This window comes from Tursiops truncatus, chromosome 1 (assembly GCF_011762595.2).
Source record: "Tursiops truncatus isolate mTurTru1 chromosome 1, mTurTru1.mat.Y, whole genome shotgun sequence".
Lineage (NCBI taxonomy): Eukaryota > Metazoa > Chordata > Mammalia > Artiodactyla > Delphinidae > Tursiops > Tursiops truncatus.
The window spans coordinates 168,487,940-168,514,453 of record NC_047034.1 but is presented as its reverse complement, the minus strand read 5'-3'; the positions used below and the strand labels follow the sequence as shown (position 1 = coordinate 168,514,453).

The 26,514-nt window shown below is 50.5% G+C and overlaps 1 protein-coding gene across 6 annotated transcripts; it reads left to right on the top strand.

Moving 5' to 3' along the window:
* Positions 1 to 272: 272 nt before the first annotated feature.
* UBXN10 (UBX domain protein 10) lies at positions 273 to 9,463 on the top strand. Of its 6 annotated transcripts, none has more exons than XM_073794912.1 (3): positions 409 to 537; positions 1,553 to 1,710; positions 6,539 to 9,463. In XM_073794912.1, exon 3 carries the CDS (start codon positions 6,554 to 6,556, stop codon positions 7,394 to 7,396), a length of 843 nt encoding a protein of 280 aa, XP_073651013.1. In that variant the 5' UTR covers positions 409 to 537; positions 1,553 to 1,710; positions 6,539 to 6,553; the 3' UTR covers positions 7,397 to 9,463. The 6 variants fall into 6 exon arrangements, with proteins under 6 accessions (XP_073651024.1, XP_019774398.1, XP_073651013.1 ...); XM_073794920.1 differs by lacking the exon at positions 409 to 537 and adding an exon at positions 773 to 787; XM_073794923.1 differs by lacking the exons at positions 409 to 537; positions 1,553 to 1,710 and adding an exon at positions 273 to 393.
* The last annotated feature ends 17,051 nt before the right edge of the window (positions 9,464 to 26,514 follow it).

Here is a 26,514-nt window from a genome sequence, read left to right as displayed (position 1 = left end):
ACCCCGCCCCTCCCCCGCCCCAACCCTCCCCCCGCCCCTCCCCCCGCACCAACCCTACCCCTGCCCCTACCCTACCCCGCCCCTCCCCCCCGCCCCAACCCTACCGCGCCCCAACCCTACCCCGCCCCTACCCTGCCCAACCCTACCCCGCCCCTCCCCCCTGCCCCTACCCTACCCCGCCCCTACCCTACCCCGCCCCTACCCTGCCCAACCCTACCCCGCCCCTCCCCCCGCCCCAACCCTACCCCGCCCCTCCCCCTCCCCCCAGGCCGGGCCGGTTCCGGCCAGACCGGAAGCACGTGGCCGCCCACCGGCGCGGTTGCCCGGGAGACCCAGGCTGTTTACCCGCGGGACAGTGCCCGGCGACGGCGGCGGATGGAGCGGCGCCGCTAGGTGAGCGCGGCCGGCCGCCGGTCCGCGGGTTTGTCCTCGGCCTCCTGGGGGCGTGGGAGGGGCCGGGAGAGGCCAGCCCCGAGGGGCCCGTCGCCCGGGCGGGCCTCCCCAGACTCGGCCCCAGGGGCGAAGCCCGGGAGACAGGTCAGGGGCCAGGAGGGAAGCGGCTGCTCCCCAGGGGCAGAGCCAGCCCGGCCAGAGCTCACCGTTGCCGGAATGGGACAGCTCCCGGGCTTTTCGGAAGCCGAGGGCCCTAGGAAACCGCTGGGCCATGCCCTCCTGGCTGGGCAGTACAGACCGAACACAGACTCCGAGGGACAGGGGGATGTCCTGTCACACGGAGAGATCGGAACCAGATCTGAGCCTCCCCCCAGACCCCCGCTGTTTCACCCAGGTCAACTCGCACTTTCTAGAGGCTCTTTCTTGCCCCTCCCCCACATCCATCCTGCCGCCTAATCTTGCCTCCTTCTAGAACTAACAGTACTTGAAAAGAACTGAGCTCTTCTCCACCTACCTCTAATCCCCCCTCCCCACTGCTGCTGGAATCATGCCCAGTTCCTTTTCCAGACCTTTGATCACTTGGTGGCTTGTGGTCCAATTTCTCCACTCCCCCTTTTAAACGTGGCACTCTGCGTAGGACAGTGTATTCTAATCTTTAGTCCTGGGTAGAACTGGGAATGGTACCAAAGTTTTCTCATTCTCAGGCCAACTGCTATCTCCTGTTTGTTCTCCTGAGCGTTTTCATCCTCAAAGCCTCACAAGGAGGAGTGGGGATTGGCAGAGGATAGTATTAACTGACAAACATTTTTAAAAGACCAATTCAAATGTATGCACCCTTGGTATATACCAGCAGATGATATGTGGGTAGTTATATTTTATTGCATTTATTGTAGGCTTAGGTTTGGGTTGTGAGTGAAATAGGGTGGTCTGACCCCGTGGTGGGAGGTGGGAGCCTTTGGAAAGCCGGAAGATGGCGTTAGCTTCTCCTATCCAATTCTTCTTCTTTCCAGTTGATTTGGTGAGTAATCTTAAGGAATGGGCACCTGCCCTTTTGGCAGTTCCTTGGGAACCGTTATCAGTGTTTGTTTCCTGACTCCTAGCAGGCCTCTGGGGTGCCGCTATTATGTTTAAGTAAACAGGCCACTTGCCTATTCAACAGGCAGCTTGATGGAAGCCTACGCCTAGATCTCGTCAAATCACTTTGTGGTTGAGAGTCTGCCAGGCCTAGAGGTGGTGAGATGAGCTGAGCAGGACTGATGATGGATGCAGCAGAAGCCTCCCTGGACTGAGGCGGGAAGGCAGAGTTTGAGACCCAAGGTGTGAATATAAAGACACCGTTGGCCCAGGTCCCCAAACACCTGTTTCCCCCACCTCCCCTCTCGATGTGGGAGAAGCTGGGGAGAGTTGATGTTCCCTCCATGTAACAGATGGTTCCTGCTCTCGGCAGGAGGCAGCGGGTTATGAAAGCAGGTTTGAGGGAACGGTTTTACCTGAAGGAGGTGTTAATCTCTAAATAACCATGAGTGGGCTTATAGGGATTAGTCATAATTGAGGTTTTTCTCCGAGATAGCTCGCAGTCATGTTATCTTATGACCAGGGTGTCTTGGATATGACACCCCCTGAACATGGATAATTATATAGTACCAAAAGGTATGGAAAGTGCATGCACACACTCAAGTTTTACTGTTAAAAATAATCCAGCAGGGAGCCTGTGAGAACACATGACTTTCCTCAGCAAAGTTGTTAAGGAAGAGGTTTCTAAGTTACCAAACTTACTGACAGTTAAGCCTTCCCGAGGCGTGTGTGGGAATTAGAAGCCAAGTCTGTGATAACTGGGTAGAAGCTGTGGCAAATTAACAGCCCTTCTTCGACGGGGAAGGGTGGGCAGAGAGGGGGAGCTGGTCTCCCAGTTAAGCTTCTCTTTGGCAGAACAGTTGGGCAGTTATGACCTCCCCATGCCACCCTGAGTTAAGTGCAGAGCTGCTTAATTACAAGTGAAAGACTTTGACTAAAATTAAAGGGAACCCCCCCCCCACATTCTTCACAGTTGATCAGAAAATAGATTAAATTAACAAGGAGCTGGGCAGGCTTGTTTGATGCCAAGGAGAAGGCTCCCGAACTCCCAGCAGCCAGATTGAGTGTGAAAGACTAGAAGTGGGAAAATGGGAGTGTGGAAAGACACGGCCTGTGAGCAGAAGGGAGCAAACACAGAGGCCTTGCAGTCAAGAAAGACAGGGCAGACTTCTTTTTCTTCTTTTTTTAACATCTTTATTGGAGTATAATTGCTTTACAATGGTGTGTTAGTTTCTGCTTTATAACAAAGTGAATCAGCTATATGTATACATATATCCCCATATCTCCTCCCTCTTGCATCTCCCTCCCACCCTCCCTATCCCACCCCTCTAGGTGGTCACAGAGCACCGAGCTCATCTCCCTGTGCTATGTGGCTGCTTCCCACTAGCTAGCTATTTTACATTTGGTACTGTATATATGTCCATGCCACTCTCACTTCGTCCCAGCTTACCCTTCCCCCTCCCCGTGTCCTCAAGTCCATTCTCTACATCTGCGTCTTACTCCTGTCCTGCCCCTAGTTTCTTCAGAACCATTTTTTTTTTTTAAGATTCCATATATGTGTTAGCATACGGTATTTGTTTTTCTCTTTCTGACAGGGCAGACTTTGAACTGAGTAGGCCTTCAGGAATACACAGGGATACTGTGTTTTGTTTGGTTGTGGTTTTAGTGGTGAGGAAGGGGATACGCCCTAAAATTAGACAATGGTGGTAATATGCACAGAATGGGAATATTAGGGTGCAGAGCTAAGGGGCTTGAATTGCATTGCTCAGCATTGTGTGATGAAGGTAGCTTGGAATAAGTGAATGGGAGGTAAGTATATGATTAAAGTGTGGGATTAGGGGGAATTCCCTGGCGGTCCAGTGGTTAGGACTCCATGGTTTCACTGCCGAGGGCCCAGGTTTGATCCCTGGTCGGGGAACTAAGATCCCACAAGCCATGTGGTGTGGCCAATACATAACTAACTAACTAAATAAATAAATAAAAGTATGGGATTAGAAGGGACATATTAGAATGCGTTTTTGGAGGCAGTAGCTCATTGGAGTCAACCTTCCGGCATTTCTGTGCAGTGGGCGGGGCAGGCACGGGTCCCCTGAGTCACCCAGCCGATTAGAGGTGACTGGGAGTAGGCCCGCCACGGACACCCTGGGGAAAAGCTCTGAAGCAACAGGTAAGACTTTTGGACCTAAAACAATCGAAAGCACTAAATAAACAGAAAACAAAAACCAAAAGCAGAAAAATGAAGCCTTTACTGTGTACCAAGCCTGGTTTTTACGGCCTTACCTATGATGTTTCGTATTACTGTCCTCATGTTGCAGATAAAGAGACTGATGTTTAGAGGAAGTTAAATAATGTTTTCAAGGTTATATAGCTAATTCTATAGACGAGGAAAGCAATGTATGAGGAAGGTAGAATGACTGTCCCGTGGTCATCCAGCTAGCTCTGGGCAGGGCCTGAAATAGAACCTAGGTCTCACGACACCTCCCAAACGTGCTGCTTCCTGGGGAGGCTCTGGGAAGCTACCAGAAGGTCTTTCGAGGGCTGGGAGAGGGCTGGTCAGGCTGCAGGTGGAGAGAGCCGCAGTCGCAGTGGTGGTCAGGATTCAGAGGAGGCAGGGAGCCCAACACGTTGCAGCGTCCTGGGAAGGACGTAACCAGGGACTGGGAAGAAAAGGTGATCAGAAGCGTGTTAGCGAAGGTGCTGTGAAGACGGCGAGGACAGGGGAGGGGGCCTGACTTGGCAGTTCCAGGCCCGCAAGAGAAACACGCCTCCCACCGTGCTTCAGGACATGCACTCGTGCACACCCCCAAATACAGGGTGTGGGAGGTCCAAACACAGGGGCCCTCAAGGTGTTGACAAGGTGGTTGGGAAGAGACTGAATGTGACCAGTGCTGGGGGAGAGGCCAAGTCTGGTCCTGGAGAACAGGACTGGGTGTCACAGACCTGGATTCTCTTTCAGCCTCTGCCGCCAGCTGACTTGGTGGCCTGGGGCATTTACTCTGCTTTTCTGGCTCACACATCTGTAGAATTGGCATGTGGCCGGAGGCCCCTTTGGAGTTGGCCTAGGACGGGGTTTGGTAAACCATGACCCACAGGCCAGATCACACCACCGTGTGTGTGTGGCTCATGAGCTAACAATAGCTTTTACACTTTTAATGGTTGGAAAAATAAAAAGAAGAAGATTTTGTGCCGCATGAAAATGATATGAAATTCAAATGCCAGTGTCCATAAAGGCAGTTCTCTTGGGACAAAGCCACACCCGTTCATTTACACACTGTCTATGGCAGCGTTCACACCACAAGGGCAGAGATGAGTAGTTGTGACAGACTGTGGCCCACGAAGCCGAAAATATTTACTCTCTGGCCATTTACAGAAAGGGATTGCCAACCCCGGTCTAGAAGCCGAGTGCCCCCTGTGAGATCTGGCCAGTGGGTGGACCAGCAGTGGGGTCTCCTTCTCCTCTCCCCCAGCCTGATGACAAAGTGAGGGCAGCAGAGGGATGTTGCATGAAGTGACTTGCACAGAGCCACCTAGCGAGGTTGAATGAAAAGCCAGTAGAAAGGAAAATGAAGTATGGAGGGGGAACGGGGAAAATGGGCATGGCAGAGGGTGGTGATTCCCCAGTGAATACGGGGCGGGGGGGGGGGGGGGGGGGCGGGGAAGCTCAAGCTCGCAGCTCTTTTTTTTTTATCATCTTTATTGGAGTCTAATTGCTTTACAATGGTGTGTTAGTTTCGGCTGTGTAACAAAGTGAATCAGCTATACATATACATATATCCCCATATCCCCTCCCTCTTGTGTCTCCCTCCCACCCTCCCTATCCCACCCCTCTAGGTAGACACAAAGCACCGAGCTGATCTCCCTGTGCTATGCGGCTGCTTCCCACTAGCTAGCTATTTTACATTTGGTACTGTATATATGTCCATGCCACTCTCTCACTTCATCCCAGCTTACCCTTCCCCCTCCCCGTGTCCTCAAGTCCATTCTCTAGTAGGTCTGTGTCTTTATTCCCGTCCTGCCCCTAGGTTCTTCATAACCTTTTTTTCTTCAGATTCCATATGTGGCACATATATACAATGGAATATTAGCCATAAAAAGAAGTGAAATTGAGTTATTTGTAGTGAGGTGGATGGACCTAGAGTCTGTCATACAGAGTGAAGTAAGTCAGAAAGAGAAAAACAAATACCGTCTGCTAACACATATATATAGCTCTCAGCTCTTGAGCGAAGCTGAGCTTGGATTCCCTGCTGGGTGACTGAACAGGGATGCTTTCTCTCTTCTGAGCAAAGGCAGCCACGGTAACGCTCTCTCCTGGGCCTCCAGGTCTGTGGACAGTGTAGGGCGGAGCACCCCACCCTGGGAGCCAGCAGATTCCGCCCTCAGGCCTGGACCCTGGCTCTTCCCTCACCTGGGACACTTTCCCCCTAGAGCAAGGGTGGGCAAACCACAGCCTGTGGGCCAAATGGGGCCCACCCCTGTCCTTGTAAATAAAGTTGCCTGGGAACACAGGGAACACAGCCGCAGTCCCTCGCTTACGTATTGTCTGTGGCTGTTCTTGTGCTACAGGGGCAGGGATGAGTGGTTGGATCAGAGACCACGTGGCTCCCAAAGCCAAAACCATTGAGAGAAACAGTTAGCTGAGCCCTGCTCTCGATTGCAACAGGGCTTATTCCTTCTCATCAATCTGGTCTCTCAGGTTAAAGCCCTCCCAACCCCCTGTAAGAATAAGAATTAGTCACTCGCTGGTGCAATACTTTATTTTCCTCATAGCAGTTAGTAGTCGTTGAAAATATCTATTTACTTGTGGATTTAACACCAGCCTCTTCTCACTATAATAATTTAAGTTGCAAGGACTTTGGTTCACTGATATATTCCAATGCCTGGAATGAAGGAATGAATGAATTGCAGCTGGTGCCCTTCTCCAGATGCCATAAATCCAGAGAGAAGCTCCTCTGCACACCCCCTCCCGCCCCCATTGTGGCCGGTCCTTATTCTGGATCCTGGGAAGTGAATGGCTCAGGTCCAGAAGTCCTAGAACATTTAACCCACAGCCTCCTCTCTTTTGCTTCCTTAGGGGTCTTGAGGAGCAATGGCCACAGAAGCCCCTGTGAACATAGCCCCCCCTGAATACAGCACTGTTGTCAGCACAGCAGCTGACAGCTTCACTTGGCGGCCAGACTCACTAAACATGCGCGTCACGAGGCCCAAGTCCGCCAAGGGACGTCCTCGGCCAAGTCTGCATAAGCCCGCAGGCGCGGAGGGATGCTGCAGCCTCACGCCATCTTCACCTCCAGCCATTTCCTGCGAGTCGCCGAGCAGCCAGAAACCGGGAGCCTGCACACCCCAATCTCCGAATCCGGGAGCCCCCGATGAGCTCCCGGAGCTGCTGCAGCAGGTGCCCATAGGGGCATCCTCTTCCCTCAATAAATACCCAGTCCTTCCTTCCATCAACAGGAAGACGCTGGAGGAGGGGGCCCTGGAAACAGTTGCTAAAAAGGCTGGTTCCCTGCAGCTGAGCAGCACCCAGGCTCTTGACCAAGCGGAGACCCGCACCGTGAAGATGAGGGAAGAAGATTCCCGAGCTCAGCCTTGTTCCCCGGAGAGGAAATTCATCGTGGAGGCCAAGAGACAAAGCTCCTACAGGGCCAGAGACCTGGAGGAACCGTCGGATCAAGAGCCTAGGCTGCTGCTTGCCGTCAGATCACCATCCGGACGGAGGTTTGTCCACCATTTCCGGCCAACTGATGACTTATACACCGTTGTCGCCGTGGCCGAACACAAGAACAAGGCCACCTACCGACACCGCAGCCTTGAAACGATGGAGGTGCCCAGGAGACACTTCTCTGACCTCACCAAGTCCCTGCAGGAGTGCGGAATCCTCCACAAGTCAGTGCTGGGCATCTCACAGGAAGCTGGGGAGGGATGGCCCTGAGTCCGCAGCCACCCAGCTGGGGTGCCGGGTCTCTGAGCAAGAGCATGCTCGGGCGCCACGGCCTCCCAGGCAGCTTGGTTCCAAGTGCCGTGTGAGTCTGGTGCGGCTGTGGCTCTCGGGACACTCGCCCTCAGAGCATCTTCTCTGACGCAGTGAAATCTACGCAGGCACCAAATGCGTTGAGGATTCTCTTCCGGTTGTTGAATTCTCTCCACCACGGCAGTGAACTGGCCAGTGACCAAGGCTGTTCCTGGAACAGCTGTGACCAGGCCTTCTCCTCTTCTCCTTGGGTCCTTTCTGAAGCACCTGCTTACCTTTACAACGAACTTGCACTCCCTTGAAGCCAATGGTTTGCCTTTCTGTATTTGATGCAGGATTAAACACTTCCCAGAGAGGATTCTGGTCTCGTACATAACCAGGGTTCAGGAAATACTGCACTGGCATTTGTGTTTCTTGCAAGCATCTCTAGGAAGCGGGCGCTTGACCCTATTTTGGGAGCAGCCCCTTTGCCAAGCTCGGTGGCTCGAGTTTCTCAGGGATTACCGTTTGTGTGAAGTGGTTTCAGAGGAAAGAATAGGTCTTCAGCTAATACAAATCCCCCAATACACCAACATTTCGGAAGGAGCCCCAGAGCTGGAGAGTGAATCCCTCCCATAAGCAGGGATTAGCCAGGAGCTACTTTAGTTTTAATAGAGACTGACGAGGTTTACAATTTTTGGTAGCTACTCTCTGCACAAAATTTTCCCCAAACTGAGAAAAGCCAGTGTAATCTTACATCCTTTGCTTTTGTCAGTGGTGGCATCTTTTGTTTTTAAATGGCACTAACCTACAAGTCTGCACAAGCTTGTAGGAGGGGCCCCCTTGGCTTATCTGGGTGTGGATACATTGTTTTATCCCCCAGTTTCAGGGTCTCCCCTACTACTCCAAACACGGACGCTCCCTTGAGACGACAGGGGTGCGCCCATGTTCTGATTTAGAATCCCCCGGAGGAAGAGGGCGCCTTGGTTTGGTGTCGCTTTGCTGTGCCTACGCTGAGACCATGTGCCCAGATAAATGTCTGGTCGATCAGCATGACACCCATAGCTGTGTGGCGGACCCCGGAGTCTTGCTTTTCCAGCTCTGAAATGGTGACATGGAAATTTTCCAAAGTTCCCTTGTGTTGTAAGCTCAGCAAGGCTCCCACATCTCACCTGGATCCCCTTTATGGCCAAATCACTGTTCAGAGTGGAGAACACCTGTCCTCCCAGAGCCCAGCCATCACAAAGCCCTGAGTACTGATACGCACCCCTACTTGCTAGGTACACAGAGAAGGCAGGACTTCTAGAAGCATAGCAACGAGTGCATCTCGTGCATAGGTAAGGCCTGTGGTTGGAAATGTTACTCCCAGCAAATTGATACTTGGCCCTGGAGATGAACACCAACATCCTTTCCTCTGAAGAAGGCTCCACTTGTCCTAACCGCATCCCACGCCACCCAGATCGTTCCAGAATAGGTTATTTTGGAAAGTTTTGCAAAATTTCTTAATGCCATTTGGTCAGCCACTCCTCTGACTGCAAAGGTCAGCTGGGGCTGGTGGCGCCTTGGGCAGGCCCAGGCCACTGGCCGCATCCCCCAGCTGCTGACCACGCGGAAGGGCCTGGTGACTCGAGCCCGGTACGCACAGTCCAGGATTTCGCCTCCTACCCAGGACTCGAGCACGGAACTCTGCCTCTGATCTAGGAGGCTGGGGGAAGAGACTCCCACATTTTATTCTTACCACCTACTCTGTGGTAAGAATAAAATCCCACCCACCTGGGACTTGGTACTTTCTCCAGGCAGGAAATCTTTAGAAAAATTGCAGTGAAATGGAGCATGCTTGGAGGAGTTAGAATGTTCTGCGCTTAGGGGTTTGCTACTGCTGTTTAGCTTAGAATTTTGGGGGTAGTGGGAACAAAATGGAAGGCATAAAGCATAGGGATATTTGGGGATATGTGAACAAAGCTAGATTTGAAACACATCCTTTGTTTCAAATAAACTTTTTCTGCGGGGACAAAAGATGACAATACTAATAATAAAAACCGATTTGCGTGACACTGAGTCAGTGGAAAAGTGCATCTTCTTATTTCAGCCCAAGGCTTCGGCCACCCACGCTAGTGGACAGAGGGCGTTGTGAACCCCGTCTTCAGTTCTCTCCTTGGCAAAGCACTTGGCCCTACTGTTTGATCCAAGTCCTCTTCCCCAGGCACTCTAGATGCCCACCCTTCCGAAAGCTCCTACTTCCAGCTCATATCAGAGTGGCCTGTAAGGGAAGAAACTCCTGAATTTCTTCCCCAAATCATTCCACGTACTCTTCTTTTGAGGTTGGCAAGAACACACTGTATCAGAACTTCAGCGTTCTTGGCTCTGTAGGTGGTACTGCCAATCAGGTACCCTGGCCTAATGAGCTAAGCTGAGCCCAGGGCCTAACTCTTGGTGGCCCTGGTAGGTCTGAAGTTGGCCCACTTTGCGGTCACAGGCCTGAGTCATTCATTTAACCCACAGTCATTGAGGGTCTGCCCTGTGCCACACCGGCTCACAGGCATTGGCGCCCTAGCAAGAGAGCACCGGCAAGACAATGTGGAACCACCTTGGACTGTCAGCTCCAACCAGCTGAGGGCAGCAGCTGTAGCTTTATCTGGGAGGGCCCTAGAGTGAGGGCCAGACTGGATGGCTGCCGGGTCTTCTCCCCACCTTGCGGGAACACAGAAGACACTCCTCCCCACCTCTTCTAGTGATGGCATCAGGAAGATCGCTCATTAGGGACATGGACTTTGCATAGGACAAAGCTTCACCATGAGAGATTCCACTCCATCCCCTGATAAAATCCAGTAGGTAAATTCATCCTGGCAGCAGAAGAACAGCACAAGAAAGAAGTGACTCATCATGTAGAATCCAAAAAATTTTCACCAACAGATGGCAGGTGCTTCTAACACAACAACAGCCCTTGCCCTGAAAGTACCCGGGGACCCAGCCCGCAGCCGTGAATCCAGGGCAGTCCTGCTGAAGAAGCGAGGTGAACGGGACCATGAGCCAGCGGTCACCCCTGAGCTCCCCACAGAAAATCCTTCACAAACAAAAAAGAGCAAGACAAGCCTTGAGGCTTCCATTCCAATGAGAAACTTTCAAGACTAGTGACAGATCAGTCTATCAGGCATGACAAAAGTAAGGCATTCCACGCACTAGACTTTGCTTTTGTTCATGCTCTCATCACCATTTGAAAGAGGTGTCTAACGTCAAATAAAGCCACCCTGCCCCAAGAGGCAAAAAGGTTTCTCTTTACACGATTTTTAGTTGTCTTCATAATATGTGGAGGTAGAGGGTATTCAGTTTCCCGTGGTTTGGGGTATATTTTAGACGAGCCTTTTACATGGTCAGTGGATGTACTTTTATCCCTTTTAAACAGAATTGCAAAGAAAACTAGATCATTTTACTTCATTCATGTGGAAATCATTCTGAGAATTAAGCAGGAATATCCGTTTTCTTAGTCCACCGAGGCAACCACACCACAATAAAGTTAAAACTTCGAGCACGTTTACCCTCGCCCTGAAATCAGAACCGACCAAACCCCACCATAGAAGCAGAGAGGGTCGGGGGCCACTGCGGAGGCGTTGGCCATCCAAGTGGAGCAGACTTTTGGTGACTCACCAACAAACAAGACAGTCACTCAATTATGAAAAATAAAATCGGGTGTTTTATTTTGCGTCTGCACCGGTGATGTGACATTTTCCTCTCCTGGTGAGGGCAGTTTCTACCAGCCCTTGCTGACGTCCCTCTGTGTGCCTGTACCTTCAAACAGCTGAGGAAACAGCAGAAACCCTGAACAGCTGATGCACAAGCACACACCTCCGGAAGTATTTTTGGACACACTTAAATCCCATCCCAAGAAGCTGAACAACTGATGGGACAACTGGCGATGGGTACAACGAAGTGAGCCTCGTCCCCCGTCATGCTCAGAGGAGCGCTTTGGCTGCTGAGTTGAGAACAGACTGTAGGGGTCAGGGTGGAAGATGTGAGACCAACTACTGGACGTTGACAGTAACCAGAGGAGAGATGGTGGTGGCTTGGGCCAGGGGCGTAGCCATAAATGTTATGAGAGATGGTCAGATTCTGAATACACAATCCATTTTCTTAAGGAAAAAGAAAAGGAAAGATAGTTTGACAAATTGGAATTTACCCAAGTGGACTTAGCTTGACCACCTCACCCATGGGGACTGTTTCTGCAAAAACAAAAACAAACCTGACAGCCACAAGACCAATACATGGTAGGCAGGGGAAAAACCCTGACCAGAAGCAGTGTGCAGAGGAAGGAAATGCATGAAAGTTTTTGGACAAAGTGTGTAGAGAATTTCAAAGCTATTAATTGCTTTAATTAAGAGATGCAACTAAAAAGTTTGCTATTTCACTTAATGTATAGGTTAAGTCAATTACCATCTAACTCTAGGGGTATAATTACCGCCAAGGTTACTTTATGAGAAATCCTTGTTCCAGTAAAATAATACATTGATTACCTCTTCTTCTCTCCCTCCGTCTCCTGCCTCCATTCCATTCAGCCAAACCCAGCGGCTGATTTGGGGTGCATTTCCTCTCATGAGGGCAAATAAAACCACTGTCCTTTGGTGTAATTAACAAAGCTCCTAGTTTCATAACTTCCACGCCCACCTGTTCTTCTGTTCTTTACACTGAGGAGAGCTGTGCTGTAGGGCCTTGGACCTGCTGAGAGCTGCACCTCTCTGGCATCTGCCCTCTAGCAGAGAGGCGGGGATCGTGGGTCTACTGTGGTTGGTGAGTACCACCGACAGACATCCTGGGTCTGCTTTAGCCCCAGTGCACTGTTAGTAAGAGTGACCAGCCACCTGCAGACAGACCGTGGGAGAATGGTGGCAACTTTCATCCTCCCTACCGGGAAGCGCAGTCTGGAAATCACCTGCTGTCTCCGTGCCAGCCCTGCGTACAGCCCCTGGATGTACTGCAGCGTCAACCCAGATCATACTTGAATGGGCCATGTCCCAAAGATCCAGATCCAGACCCAATAGAGCTTTGTTAGTTTCCCCAACCCAGGCCTGGACCTCAGCTCACATCTCCTTCTTAATGGAGTTCCTAGCAGGAGCTCACCTTATTCAAATTAGCTGTAACAAATTCATTCAAAATGCATCTATAGGCACCTATAGGCCAGGCACTTATTAGGTCTATCAGTGAACAGAGCAGGCACAAATTCCCTGCCCTTATGGAGGTTACATTCAAATGCCTGGAGACAGAAAAGGAACAATATACATAATAAATAATATAGTATGATAGAAAAGGATACAGGTGATGGAAAATGGAAAAGCAGAGGGTGAGGGGGATCTGGAGAGCATGGGGGTTGCAGAGGATGAGATCTTACACGGGGGGTGGGTGGTCAAGGCAGACCTCACAGACAAAGCAACATCTGAGCGAAGAACTTGAAAATGAGACTCAGCGGTGCTCCTGGGGGCGGGGGCGGGGCTCCGGGGGCGGGGAGCCTGCTCCTGGCGGAGGGGACGCACAGGTCCTAAGGCGGGAGCACATCTAGCCTGTTGGAGGGAAGGGCAGTCAGTGTGGCTGGTGGGAGGAAGGGGTTGAGCTGTTGGAGATGGGGGCGGAGAGACAGATCATTTGGGACCTTTTAGGGGCTGCAGCTCTGGGTAGAACGGGAGCCACTGCAGGGTGCTGGGCGGAGGAGTCTACGGACATATGTGTTCACATCAGCACTCTGGCTGCTGTGCTGAGCACAGACAAGCGCAGAAGATGGAAGAACAAGTAGAAGCTATTACTTCTACAATCCAAGTGAGCAATGAAGACTGGAGAGGTAGCCACAGACGTCCTGAGAAGCAGTCAGCTTCTGGGTATCGAATCCATTTTTTTCAAGAAGTATTAATTTTACTGTAAAAACAGTAGTGAAGTAAATGCACCGTCATCATAAATGATTTTTCCAGGCAGAAGAGGTTTATTCTGCAGAATCCATGACACCCTGCCCCCAAAACAAAACACAGGCTTTTTTTTCTTTTAATAATGGGGAACATGAAGAATACAGGGAAGATTGAAGAGGAAACTAAAAATCGTCCATGATCCTTTCAGTCAGAGACAACCATTGTTAACATCTTGATGTATATTATCTCATTCTTAAAGATTACATTAGTTTGCACATTACCTTCTTGTCAGTAGGCACACATGCATATTTTTAGCGTTTGTAATCCTAGCAAAAACAGCAGTTTTATATTCTTTTTCCAAATTTCTATAGTCTTCATAATTATTGTAAGACTGAGTAATACTTCAACATGTTGATGTTCTGTAATTTATTAAGCTATTTCCCTTTTGGGGAACATTTACATATTTCCAGGTTTTGTTTTTGTTTTTCTACAGAAGTCAATGCTAAAATCTTCATTTATGTAACTTTTTGCATCTTTTGAATTCTTTCTTTTTAGGACAGATTTGCAGGGCTAGGAATAGGTAGGTCCAATTATATATATATATATATAATATATATATATATATAAACTTTATGGATTCTGCTTTGCTTTCTGAAGGATTATATAACAAGCATCTAATAGTTTCATGCAGCATCTTCAGTTTTGAGGTTACTGCTTGTTATAATTTTCTTTACTTTTGTTGAAAAAAGAAACTAAATGCTTTTTAAAAATATTTTTCATGTCTTTGATTACTATTAAATATTAACACTTTTTGCATGTCTTTCAAAATATTTTTAATATTAAGATTAAAAACTCAAGGTTCACTTTAATTTTTTTTTTAATTTTTATTTTTTGGCTGTGTTGGGTCTTCATTTCTGCGTGGACTTTCTCTAGGTGTGGTGAGCAGGGGCTACCTTCATTGCCATGCACGGGCTTCTCATTAAGGTGGCTTATCTTGTCGCAGGGCATGGGCTCTAGGCATGTGGGCTCAGTAGTTGCGGTGCACGGGCTCAGTAGTTGTGGCACACGGGCTCCATAGTTGTGGCTCGTGGGCTCTAAAGCTCAGGCTCAGTAGTTGTGGCACACGGGCTTAGTTGCTCCATGGCATGTAGGTTCTTCCCCAACCAGGGATCAAACCCATGTCCCCTGCATTGGCAGGTGGATTCTTAACAACTGTGCCACCAGGGAAGTCCCTCAAGGTGCACTTAATTTGTTGTCATAATCTGGGACCCTATGAAAGTGGGGACTGATGGTGGGGGGCTGAGAGAGAAATTTGTTCTTAATATTCATATTTGTCGCTATATGCATCATAGTTGATATAAACATTACACTTTTCAAAATATATTTAGTCATGAACTGAACGGTACGCATATCAGATTTTTATGAATCAAATCTTAAATACATATCTTTTCATTGAACCAACAAAATGGACATGTACACGCACCAGACACGGGGCATAAAGATGAAATCAGGCGGGTCTTTGCTCTCCAGGAATTTCCCGTCTAGAGGGAAGAGGCATATAAATTTTTAAAAATCATATGTGGTGAGTATTATACTCGTCTTTTATCTCATTTGACAGTAGTCTGAAACCAACTACACTCCATAATGGCAGAAAATATTCCTATTGATCTACGACAAATAGTCTTGGAAGGAGGTCTGCCTGCTCAGCTGCCCGGGAGCCTGGTCAAAGCCATGAATGATCAGTCTGAGGACCCAGGCTACCCTGCCACAGTCTTCTAACACCTTTTAATTTGGATTTAAAAAGAGGATGCAGGAGGAACAAGAGGCAGACGGAGGCAAGGGCCAGTGTGGAAGCTCAGGAAATCAGTTCACCCTGCAGAGAGCATTTGCCCTCACTGCCATCTGTACTGGAAAGGGCCATCAAGGAGACACTCCCAGGACTGACTGAAGATGCTCTCGGACTTGGTTCCGGCTGTTCAGGCTGTGCTCCACTCCCGCAGTCATTCCCCCAAGGCCAGGCCAGCCAAGGCATCCGGCACCAACCAGTCTAGAGTCCTCCGTCCCGTCTCCAGGAAGTTCAGGTGTGAGCCGGTGCTCAAGAGAGACCAAATCAACACACACACAGTCAACAGCAGAGGCTGCTCCTTCATCTTCAGCCAGAGGAGTGGGAAGACCAGTGTGTAGAGGCGGGGCGGGGGGGGGGGATGTGGGGGACGAGGTGGGGGATGCAGCGGACAGACAAGGGTGAGGCTGCAAGTACTGGGGAAAATTCAGACCACCCCCAGCAAGCCTTTGATGCGGTGTAGCCATGATGCCTCCCAAACGGCTTTTGAACTCAAAGACTGTGTTCAATAGGCAAAAAAAAAACCCCAAAAACCCTGAGGAATGGACTTTAAAAGGGGTCTCAGCATCCCAAGGGCTCTGGAGAGTTTTAGAAAGATTTGCCCCAGATCTTCTGAATTAAAGTGTCTGGGGTTGGAGCCTGGGAACCACCCTTTTAGAACCACCTCCAGGGAATGCTAAGGGTCCCCAGGCTAAGAACTGCTGGGCTGGGTCATTTCAAGGTCCCTTCCAACACCTACGGTCTTTGATTCTCTTCAGCTCCCTCTCAGCAGGCCAGGCCAGTGACTGGCCTTGGGACCTGCCCTGGGCCATGGGCTTCCTCCCCACCAACACCCCCCCACCCCCTCCCCCGGCTCTGCTTGTCAGGAGCTGCCTCTCAGTTGCAGCCTCAGGCCCAGCCTTCTCTGAAGTTCTCTGCAGGGAGCGACCTCTCTCTTCCCTGGGCTTCCCCAGCTCAATACCCACCCCCCTCCAAGTTCTCATAGAAGAAACGCTCCTATGTGGAGTAGAAAGAGCACAGGGTTTGGCATCACGAACCCCATCTGCTCCTGGGGGGCTTGTATTTGACCCAAGCCTCCATCTTCCCAAGGGGCTGTGGTGAAGAATCAGAAGAAGTAACGTTTTATTGAGAATGTTCTGACACCCGTAAAAATAGGGATAAGTGCTCATTTTTATTTTAGGAGCTACCCCTCTTGTTGTCATTTCTCTCTTCATTTGTTCCACAGACGTTTATGGTGCAGTGGCTTTGCTCCAGGGACTGGGAACACAAGAAGGAAGATGTGCTCACGGCCCTAAAGGAGCCCCGTGCAGTGAGGGAGGCCGATGGGTGCACAGAAAACTGTCATATCACCAGATTAGCACAAGCATCTAAGCAGTGCCTGGCACACAGTAAGTGTTTGGGGGATTAATGAACACATTAAAGGATATTATGGAATCACAGATGGAGGATGGGGGAAGCTTCTGAAGGCTCCGAGGGCCGGGTAGGAGAGAACCAGCCAAGGGAGGAGCGATATCCCAGAACCGGCGCACAGCTGGCCTCTTTGACAAGTTTGCGAGGCCCTTCAACACCGGCGCATGACTCATTTATCCTGTGCTTCTCTGGGTACCTAGCAATGGGGCTGCCCCTGGTAGGTGCCAACGTTCCCCAAATGAAACTGTTAAAGATCCTGCTTTCAAAACAAAACAAATATTCAGCATCCAAGACGTAGAACTGACAGGTCATTTGGGTCACCCAAGCCCTTCACCCAGTTCACAGTGGCGCGTCTCCATGATGCCATTCCCAAGGAGCTTGGCATGGTTTTCAAAGTCCTTGCAGTGCTCTGGGTAGAGCTGGCAAACACAAATTAATTCCGTCCATCTGCTTTGGTCCTCATCCACGTATTTCAGAGCACATCTCTCATTACCCTAATCAAGATAATACATTCTTAGCAGTGAGGGACCGTGAAGACAGGGAGGTTCCTGTTCTCTATAGGCTTCCCATTTTCACAAGAACAGAAGCCCAGTCAGTAGCGGAGACAGCCACCGGATAAGTAACCCAATACTTTAATGGGCCCTGCTGGGTCCCTTTCAGAGACCACATTTCTGAATGAAGACGCCCTGACTGGAGGCAGAGCCCTCACCCTGAGGACATGAGTGGGTGAATGCATCTGGGGTCCCTCTATGATCTCTGTCCTTAGATACATTCAGGAAGCGAGATAGTGGCTTGGGACCAGGGTGGTTTATACATTCCCTGTCTGAAGACAGAGGCTGGGCAGTCTCTCAGGACCCCTTCAATTCTATGGCTCTGCTGCCCACCAGGGACTGGGTCTTTATTACTCGTAACTGGAGATTTGGCTAAAAGCAAGCACTGTTGCCAAGCTGTAAGCATGAACGGGCTCCTCCTGCCAAAGGCTCAAAACTGAGGTTCAGGTTCAACAATTGTCCTCTGACAGGGCCAGCTACCCAGCCCGAACGGGCCTGCGTTTCTGCACCATTTACACCTGGGGCCAGGTGGGCAAGCAAGGCACACAGACAGCCTGCCCGAGCTCCAGAACCTCTGGCACTTAGAGAATAAGTCTTCCCTCGTTTAGTGCGTAGCCTGTGCCTCAGCTGACTCTACTCCAGGAGAGGGTGATTATACGAGTGGGTGTACGCAGAGGTTGCTGCGCAAAAGTCCGATGACGTTTTCTCCGCCCGAAGGAGATCACGGAATTAGGAAATGTGCGGTTCAGACTTCATACAGAGTGATCTTGCTGCACCAACGTGCTCACCCCTCCCCTCCCCTCTTCCAACTATCGTCAGTCTCTACCCTGTTAACCTGCCTTTGCTTTCTTTTTTATTATTACCTGAAATTTTCTTACTTATGGATTTGCTTGTTAGCTGTTTCCCCAACCCCAATATAAAGTCCACGAGGCCTGAGACCTTGCCCGTCTGTACCCCTGGCACCCCCTGTCTGGATGGTAAACTTGTACGGAATAAGTGAATGAGAGCCCCACTGCCCAAGAGCGCGCCCCAGGTATGCTGGGTTTGGGCCTCTTGAAAATGGCAATCTAAAGGCCTATTATCCAAGAGGAAGTGGAATCTTCAGCCTCCTGAGGTATCTTCTCTAAGCCGGGGATGCTGATTTACCCTAGAACCACTGGAGATAACCTGAAAGTTATTTAGGCTGCGGGAGCGAAATCAGCTCTTTGTGTAAGGAGGCCAGACCACCTGGGCTTAATCCCAGGCCTCCCACCTACCGGCCAGGTCACCTGGGCCAAGTTATGGCACCTCTCTGTGCCTCAGCTGCCCAGTGTTTTTCATTAGGGCAGTTTGTGTGCTCAGCTCTCAGGGTTGTGAGAATTAAACGGGTTAAACCACACCTAGAATTGAATGTGGCACATGGTCAACGCTCTTGTCAACAACTCTGCAAGGAACACGGAGGGAGGGGCTCTGGCTTGTGCTCAAATGAGTCAAAGGGGTGTTCCGTCAGGGTTCCTGAGCAGAGGGCCATCAAGGGCTCTCTGTCACCCCCAGTATAGCCTCCTAGTCGGGATGCTGCTGCCCCTCCAAGTGCTCCTTCTACGGTCCCTCCCTTTGGACCCTCTGGTTACTCCACAGCGCCACCTGGTGTACTTCCTGGAAGAGCACCTCAGCCGTTCCAGGCCCGTCTACACCCCAGTGATGAAAGCCGGTGGACCCACAGGGCACTGACCAGAGAGGGTGGGGCAAAGGCGCCACCTCTGCACCTAGTACTCGGTCACAGACATGAGTGAGTATCTACGGAACCCCTTGCTATGAAGTGTCTGTGGGCAGAGCTTTTCCCTAGGCAGTAGAAAGAAGAGGAAAAGGGGCTGCATTTGGCCCCAGGCATCCCACCCTCTGGTCTCACCCATCACAGCTGAGGACTCCCTTCCCTGGCCGCCTGTGGGACCCGGGGCAAATTTCTAGCTGAAGTGAGGAAGGGACAGGAGAATGGAACTAACTTCTTTTTAGTGCCTACTAAGAACCTCATAGGTAGATTCTCATTTAGCCTTCAGGGTATTCCTCTGAGGCTGACATCATCCCTCCCTTTTATAGACGAGGCAGCAGAGATCAGCAAGGAAGTGTCTCTGTGCCCAGCACACAGGTGACTCTGAAGCTCGGTGACTAGGGTGGGTCCGAGCGGGGCACAGGGGTGGGTGGACTCTGGGGGGAGGGGCACCAGCATCCAATCTGTGTAAGAAAAGCCCTGTGGGTGACTCCGAAATGCCTCTGTTCCCACCCTCAGCTGAGAATCCCTGCTAAGTTCAGAGCACATTTCAGTTCTAGGTCCCCGTGTTTCTCTGTTTCGTTATTACAAAAATGATGAGATGTTTTAACAGTATTTAATATTGTATAATCTTCAGTTATACAATTTCCAGGTCTAGGACAATTTCTGCGGTAAATGTTTATCCTAACTCTTCTAAGGAGGCTGAAATGAAGAGCATGTGACATTTCCCAAGGCCAGGCTACAATGGTCAGCGGTACCCAAGCCCCACGCAGAAGCTGGGGCTGGCGGGGTGGCTGGTAGGCAGGAGCTGGCCCTTGTATAACAGGAAACATCTTGACCTTCACCAGGCAGGAGATTCCTGCTCACCAAGGAGTGTGTGAACCTCTGCTTGAGAAAGTCAGGGGAGGCCACATAGAGGGGGTGTCACCTTGCAGCTGAGTCTTGAATGATGAAGCAGGAGGTTGCCAGGCAGAGAAGGGGGTAGGGGACAGCCTTCCAGGCAGTGGGATGAGCATGGTGCCAGGAAAGTCCTGCCCTGCTGTGAATGATGAGTACAGAGTGCCTGGGGTGTGTCCTTCTGGGGGAGTGTTTGGTGGGGTGATTGTAGAGGACCCTGAAGTCCATGCTAAGGACTGTGCCCTTGACCCTGTAGGCAAAGGGGAGCCTGCAGAGATTTCCAAAGAGGAGTGTATCATCAGAAGTTGGTTCTAGAAAGGCCTGTTGGTGACTGTGTGAAGGGTAAAGGAGGGTGAGACCGGAAGATAGGTTTGGAGGCCCTGAGCTAAGGCTCTTGCCGCATAAAGTACGTACAGCTCACGCCAAGAAACTCGACAATTGACAAGGTGCCTCATAGAGGGCAGCGTGGAGACTCACTGTTTACAACCATGCTGGTGGGTTAGCATTGCTGTCTGAGCACAACCCAGATTGCCAGAGTGCTCAGAGGAGGGCTGGGCTGCAGGGGGACGGACCCTGGCCAGCGGCCCACCGCCCTGCAGGCTGGCCTTTCTCCAGCACTGTTGCTGCAGTCAGACGGGCCCTGACACACAAGCCTGAGGCAGCTGAGACCTTCTGCAGGGACCGTGGACAGCAGGCCTCCCTGACCCCTGCCTCTCCTTCCCCAATTTGCAAAAGGGACATGTCTCCTCTCCCGAAGATGATATCGTGAATCGCCCAGGCAACAAATACCCTGAACGCTTGCTACGTGCCAGGCTCTCAAGTTCAAGCTTTCTGTGGATTCTCTCTTTCAACCTCGCGACAACAGCAGGGCTGGGCTCCAGATGAATCAGCAAAGGCCAGCATGGCAGAAGGGTCCTTGCCGAGAAGGGAGGAACAGCTGAGAATCATCTGAACCCTGAAATCCCAAACTAGAGGCTCTTTGATACACAGAGTACATCATGCTGGAAACCTCTTCCTCCTCACCTCTCTCATCCCCCCACACATGCCACCAGAAATCAGGGCTTTATTAATTATTTTATTTTATTTTTTTTTTTGCGGTACGTGGGCCTCTCACTGTTGTGGCCTCTCCCGTTGCAGAGCACAGGCTCCGGACGCACAGGCTCAGCGGCCATGGCGCCTGGGCCCAGCCGCTCCGCGGCATGTGGGATCTTCCCGGACCAGGGCACGAACCCGTGTCCCCTGCATCGGCAGGCGGACCCTCAACCACTGCGCCACCAGGGCAGCCCCAGGGCTTTATTGTTAAGGCCTCTGGTAAATGCTCTTTGTCTATCAAAATGTCTGCTGAATACTTATCACACTTTTTTTTTGTAAAGTGCTTCATTAATGGATGGGGTGGCCTTTCTCTGGGGATTTTCATTTCTGCCCAACCTGGGCAATGGCTCTGAGCTGTAATGAGGGGTCACTCTGCTTTTACAGTGTGCTCATTAGTTACACTTCTCAATTCCTGGTTTTACAAAGACGTTAGATTCCTACAGGCACGCAATGAATTTCTCAGCCCCGAACAATTACCCCTCAGTAACGAGGCCCTAGAGAGGGCCTGGAAAGCGAACTGTTTCACCCGAGCACTTACTGCCTGGAAAGTATTGGGGGAGGCCAGTGGGAGCTACAGCTGGTCCAGCTGGTTGGAGGTAAGTCCAAGCAGGATTCTACAGCAATTCACTTAGGAAGACAGCTCAGCAGGTAAAGTTAACTAAGATTAGGATTCCAGACAATCGCATTGGCAAACTTCCTCACGTATCGTCGGAAGGAAGGCTGCAGGACCAGCTGTTAGCAGGTGTTTTTCATGGGGAGAGGTTTATGTTGCTGGGTTGAGGATGACGGTTCTTTGTTCTTCTGTGGAAAGGCCAACAGAAGGTCTGACCATCACTAGGGCCGTTTGCCCAGAGAGCTGCCCCGAGCAGTGCCTGAGAAGGGGAGAGTCTTGGGGTTTGGTCAACACTTCCACGTAAGTCGGAGGCCAAAGTGTGTCAGCGAGGGAAACAGCTTCAGGGCAAAGCTGCACCCGAGTGGGGACCAGAGAGCAGAGCCTCTGAAGCTCTTAGCAAACAGCAACTGTCGCTTCCCTGGGAAACCACAGACGTTTAGGGGATGCAGTTTCGCTCTGGTCTTGTTGAAGCGGAGTCGGGAACTACCTGGAAAAATGCCCGTCAGGGTTCTGTGGCTCTGGCCTACCAAGGAATGTGCTGGGAGCAGCCTCCATGAGTTACTAGTAAACCTAAAGAATTTCCTAGAATAAGGTCAAAAGAGACGGCAGACATATGCTTTCGTGAGTACAACTGCTTATCTGACCCGGCCTCAGCAGGAGACCACGCCCCCACGGCCCCCCCGCACCCCCCCCCAGGGCTTGACTGTCACATATGAGCTCAGCAAACATGCCCCGAGTCTTTTATTTATTTTTTTTAATTTTATTGGAGTGTAGTTGATTTACAATGTTGTGTTAGTTTCAGGTATACAGCAAAGTGAATCAGTTATACATATACATATATCCACTCTTTTTTTTTTTTAGATTCTTTTCGCATATAGGACATTACAGAGTATTGAGTAGAGTTCCCTGTGCTATACAGCAGGTTCTTATTAGTTATTTATTTTATATATAGTCGTGTGTATATGTCAATCCCAATCTCCCAATTTATCCCTCCCCCGCTTATCCCCTGGTAACCATAAGTTTGTTTTCTACATCTGTGACTCTGCTTCTGTTTTGTAAATAAGTTCATTTGTACCCTTTTTTTAGATTCCACATATAAGTGATATCATAGGACATTTGTCTTTCTGTGTCTGACTTACTTCACTCAGTGTGACAATCTCTAGGTCCATCTATGTTGCTGCAAATGGCCATCATGAAAAAAATCTACAAACAATAAATGCTGGAGAGGGTGTGAGAAAAGGGAACCCTCTTGCAGTGTTGGTGGGAATGTAAGTTGGTACAGCCACTATGGAGAACAGTACGGAGGTTTTTTTAAAAAACTAAAAGTAGAACTACCATATGACCCAGCAGTCCCACTCCTGGGCATATACCTGAAGAAAAACCATAATTTGAAAAGATAAGTTCACCCCCAATATTCACTGCAGCACTATTTACAATAGCCAGGACATGGAAGCAACCTAAATGTCCGTCAACAGAGGAATGGATAGAGAAGATGTGGCACATACATACAGTGGAATATTATTCAGCCACAAAAAAGAACAACATAATGCCATTTGCCTGCAGCATTTTTGAGCCTGTTTCCTTCTCTGCAAAGCAGAGATGTTAACACCTGCCCTGCCCACTTTCCAAAACTGTTCTGAGGATCCAAAGAGAGAGAATAAGTATGGAAGCACGTTGTAGCCTGTAAAAGCCTGTACCCATGCCATGGGAGGAGGTTAAAGGTCACAGAGGTTAAAGGTCACCTGAACCTCTGGGTATGAGCCCCAAAGGGCTCGTGGGACTTGATTTCACCCCCAAGTGGATCTGAATCCCAGAGTCTCCTGTCCTGCTTGACCACATCCCTGCCAGGACAGTTCTTAGTGCTTGGATATTGATCTTAATTTCTGAGGTCCCCAAATATTCATCTGAAACTGGCAAATCTTTACAAGGGTGAACGTGGGCACCTGTGCCCTACACCTATGCCAGAAAACATCCAGTGTCCTCAGAAGGTGAGAGTGCAATACAGGCGCCCTGTCCGGACCCGGTTCATAAAGCAGGATGTAGCACTCGCTCTCGTGATCGTCCTCCAGAAGGTCAAGGTTAGAAGGGGGGCAGAGCCACCTGCTTTTGGCAGGGAGGTAGAAGCCAAGGCCAGATGTCTCTGAAACCAAGGGGAGTTGCAGGGCAACCAGGTGGTCATCTGCCCAAAGATAGAAAGCAAACCTTTACCTAGATTCTGCTTCCAGAAGGGATTGGCACTTCGCTCTTGTAAAACTATTTCCTGACTGGGAGCTGACCTACATAGCTGTCCCTGCCCACACTGGTAATTGTTTACCACGGGGTGCCTGTTCTTTGGCCACCGTCCTTTCTCTGGTTTTCAGCCTGTTAATTGGTTTCCAGTGGTTCTGTTGCACCAACTGTGCAGAATCCCGCCCTGGAATCTGTCCGCTGGCCTCCCTGAGGTGCCCAGGGGAACAGATGGCCCCGAAGCCATCACCGTGACCCCAAAGAGGCGGCCTCCTGCAACAACCATCTTTGAAGAAGGGGTCATTTGAGTGCTCTTGGAAAATATTTGTGACCACAGGAAAACGGAGAAGGGAGGCTACCGGGGAGGATAAGGCGGGAAGGCAGGCAGGGTAACCCGGTAGAGAGGTGCTCTCTTTTCTCTTTTTCTTAAGACCAAAGAACAGTCAAAGCAGAAAAGAATTGCGAGGGCAGAGTGGGGAGCTGGCGTGAATGATGCCCCACTTAGGGAGAGGCAGGGGAGCTCTGCTCTCTTGGTTGGGAAGCCAAAGACTCCACAGTAGAAGGAGGCTTACAAATCAAAGTGCCCTTAGATGGTCACAGAGAAGGACTCCGGTGAGGAGTCTGGATCAGAGACGGAGAAGTGCCTTAGCCGTTTAGTGGGAGCGTCTGGACCGGCTCCTCAGACTTCCTGATTCCCAAGCCAATGGTCTTTCCAGTCATTAGACAAATGCCATTACGCCTTCCCCTCTCAAGCCATTTGCGGGTTTTTATCTGTTTTATTCACAGCTATATCCGAGTGCCTAGGAAAGTGTCTGGCACATAGAAGTCAATAAGTATCTTTGGAATAAATGAACGCCCTATATAGGTACCTTTTTCTCATAAAGCCTAATGGATCGGGTGAATTTTCTGGCTGTTTTAGACCTGTAAGTGCATTACATAGGGGGTTTCTGTACATGTTAATCACAGTTCAGGTTCAATAACTTGGGGAGGGAGGCTGTTAGGACGCTCTGGGGGGCTGCTCGTCACAGCGTGGGTTATGTCGCGGGGGTTACGGGGCTGTAGGGAAGGAGGGCATAGGAGATTGTGAACTGCTCTAACATCTTTTAGTTAAAGGCGTTTGGGGAGGAAAGGAGAAGCGCCGGCCGGTGTGGAACAACTAGGGGATGAAGATCGAAGCCAGGAGAGGGGGGGATGAGGCCCTGGCCTGTGCTGCTGGGGAGGGACCACTCAGCTCGGGAACACTGAGTAACGAGCTGAGAGCCCTGCCAGAAGCCAGAGCAAAGCGCTTGTCGGAGACTTTCTTCTGAGAGATGATTACAGAGGCCTGGGGACATACTGGCTTCTATGACCCGCTGCTGGCTATCATGGGGATTCGTGTGGTGCTAGGTCTCCGGTTAGAGAGGTGCCCTGATTATAACGGTGTCCCTGTGGGAAATATCTACATCACAAAAATACTCTTCATAGCCCCTTTCCCAGGGATGCGTTGGGCTGAAAAGCAGGACTGTCTAGGCTCCTACACGTCAGCAGACTCCTGGACACGGCCACAAAGCCCAGGTTTAACCACACGCTTTGGAGAAGGATGACTTTTGGGGAGCAGGGTAGTGAGGCTGGGGAGGAGATGTGAGGCCGGTGGATGCAGGACCTTGCCCGGGGCTGGGCTTTCTGCTCGGGGGCTGCGGTGCAGCCTCAGCCAGCAGTTCTGTCATCTACTGAACTTAGGATGTTTTCACCCGGAGTAAACCAGGCCATGTGATGCTGCACCGTGACTCAGCCAGGGCCCCGGGCACTGAAGGTTTTATCAATCTTGGCCAGTTCAGGACATTCCAGTCCACAAAAGTCCCTAAGTCAGCTTCCCTGGGTTAGAAAAACAAATGAAAAGTTCCCCTTCCTCTAATCAGCTTTAAAGACATTAAATGAAAAGAGGGAGCACAAAGGTTAATAGCACGCCCTTCAAACTCACATTGACAACTTAATAGCTGCCAGTGACCTTGGATTTAAAGCAAGATGGGATCATCCTTCCTGCTGAAATGATGGTCTAGGAGTCAAGGGAAGGCCCAGACTCTGAAGGAAGAGAATGCAGCCAAGAAATTCTTTGGCTATGTTAGGGCATCCACGAGAAACTAGACTTAAAGATTTCTCCCAAAGCACAGCCATATGTTTCAAGTCAACATTTAGGATTTTATTTCGAGGGAATGAAGTTAGGCAACAGCTTTCACCTTTCCCTCCACCCCTCAAACTGACACTGAATAATGCAGCGTGCATTTCCCTCTCCACGATCTACCCAGTCTGGTTGCCTTTTGGCTGTAGACTGGCTGAGGAGCCCACATGCCGCGCGATTCCTGACAGCAGTCTCCAGAATGCAAGAAACAGGGGTGCCACACCCCCTCCCACTCGCATCCCTCCTCCGGGATCTGGGGACCTGGAAGGACCAGGAAGAACCTGGGGACCACCACGAAGGTGCAAAAAATGCTCCAAAAAAAAGGAAAAAGGAAAAAGGGCTGGGGAAGCCTGGGGCTGGCAGCCCACACGCTCTTTCTCTTCTCTCCCCTCCGGGCACAGGTGACCTGTGGCATCTTCTGCTCAGTAACCCAGTGCAGTGGATGTGGTCTGATCGTGTGCTGAGTTTCCCCGGCAGCTCTGTGGGGGAGGGGAGCAAGGCAGACAACTGGATTTGCTCCGGCCTTGCACCCATCACGCGCAGTCCAGCCGAGGCATGCTACGGGACAGTACATCAGTGAGCCCTCTCTTCAGACACTGGCCGCCGCATGAGTTCACCTCCACCTCGGAAGAGGTCTGAAATGCTCAAGAGACACAAGAAGCTGTCTTATCTTCTGGT

Bases quoted from the DNA above. Each gene is read 5' to 3' on its own strand.
- UBXN10 (XM_073794923.1), top strand. From the start codon at position 6,554: ATGGCCACAGAAGCCCCTGTGAACATAGCCCCCCCTGAATACAGCACT.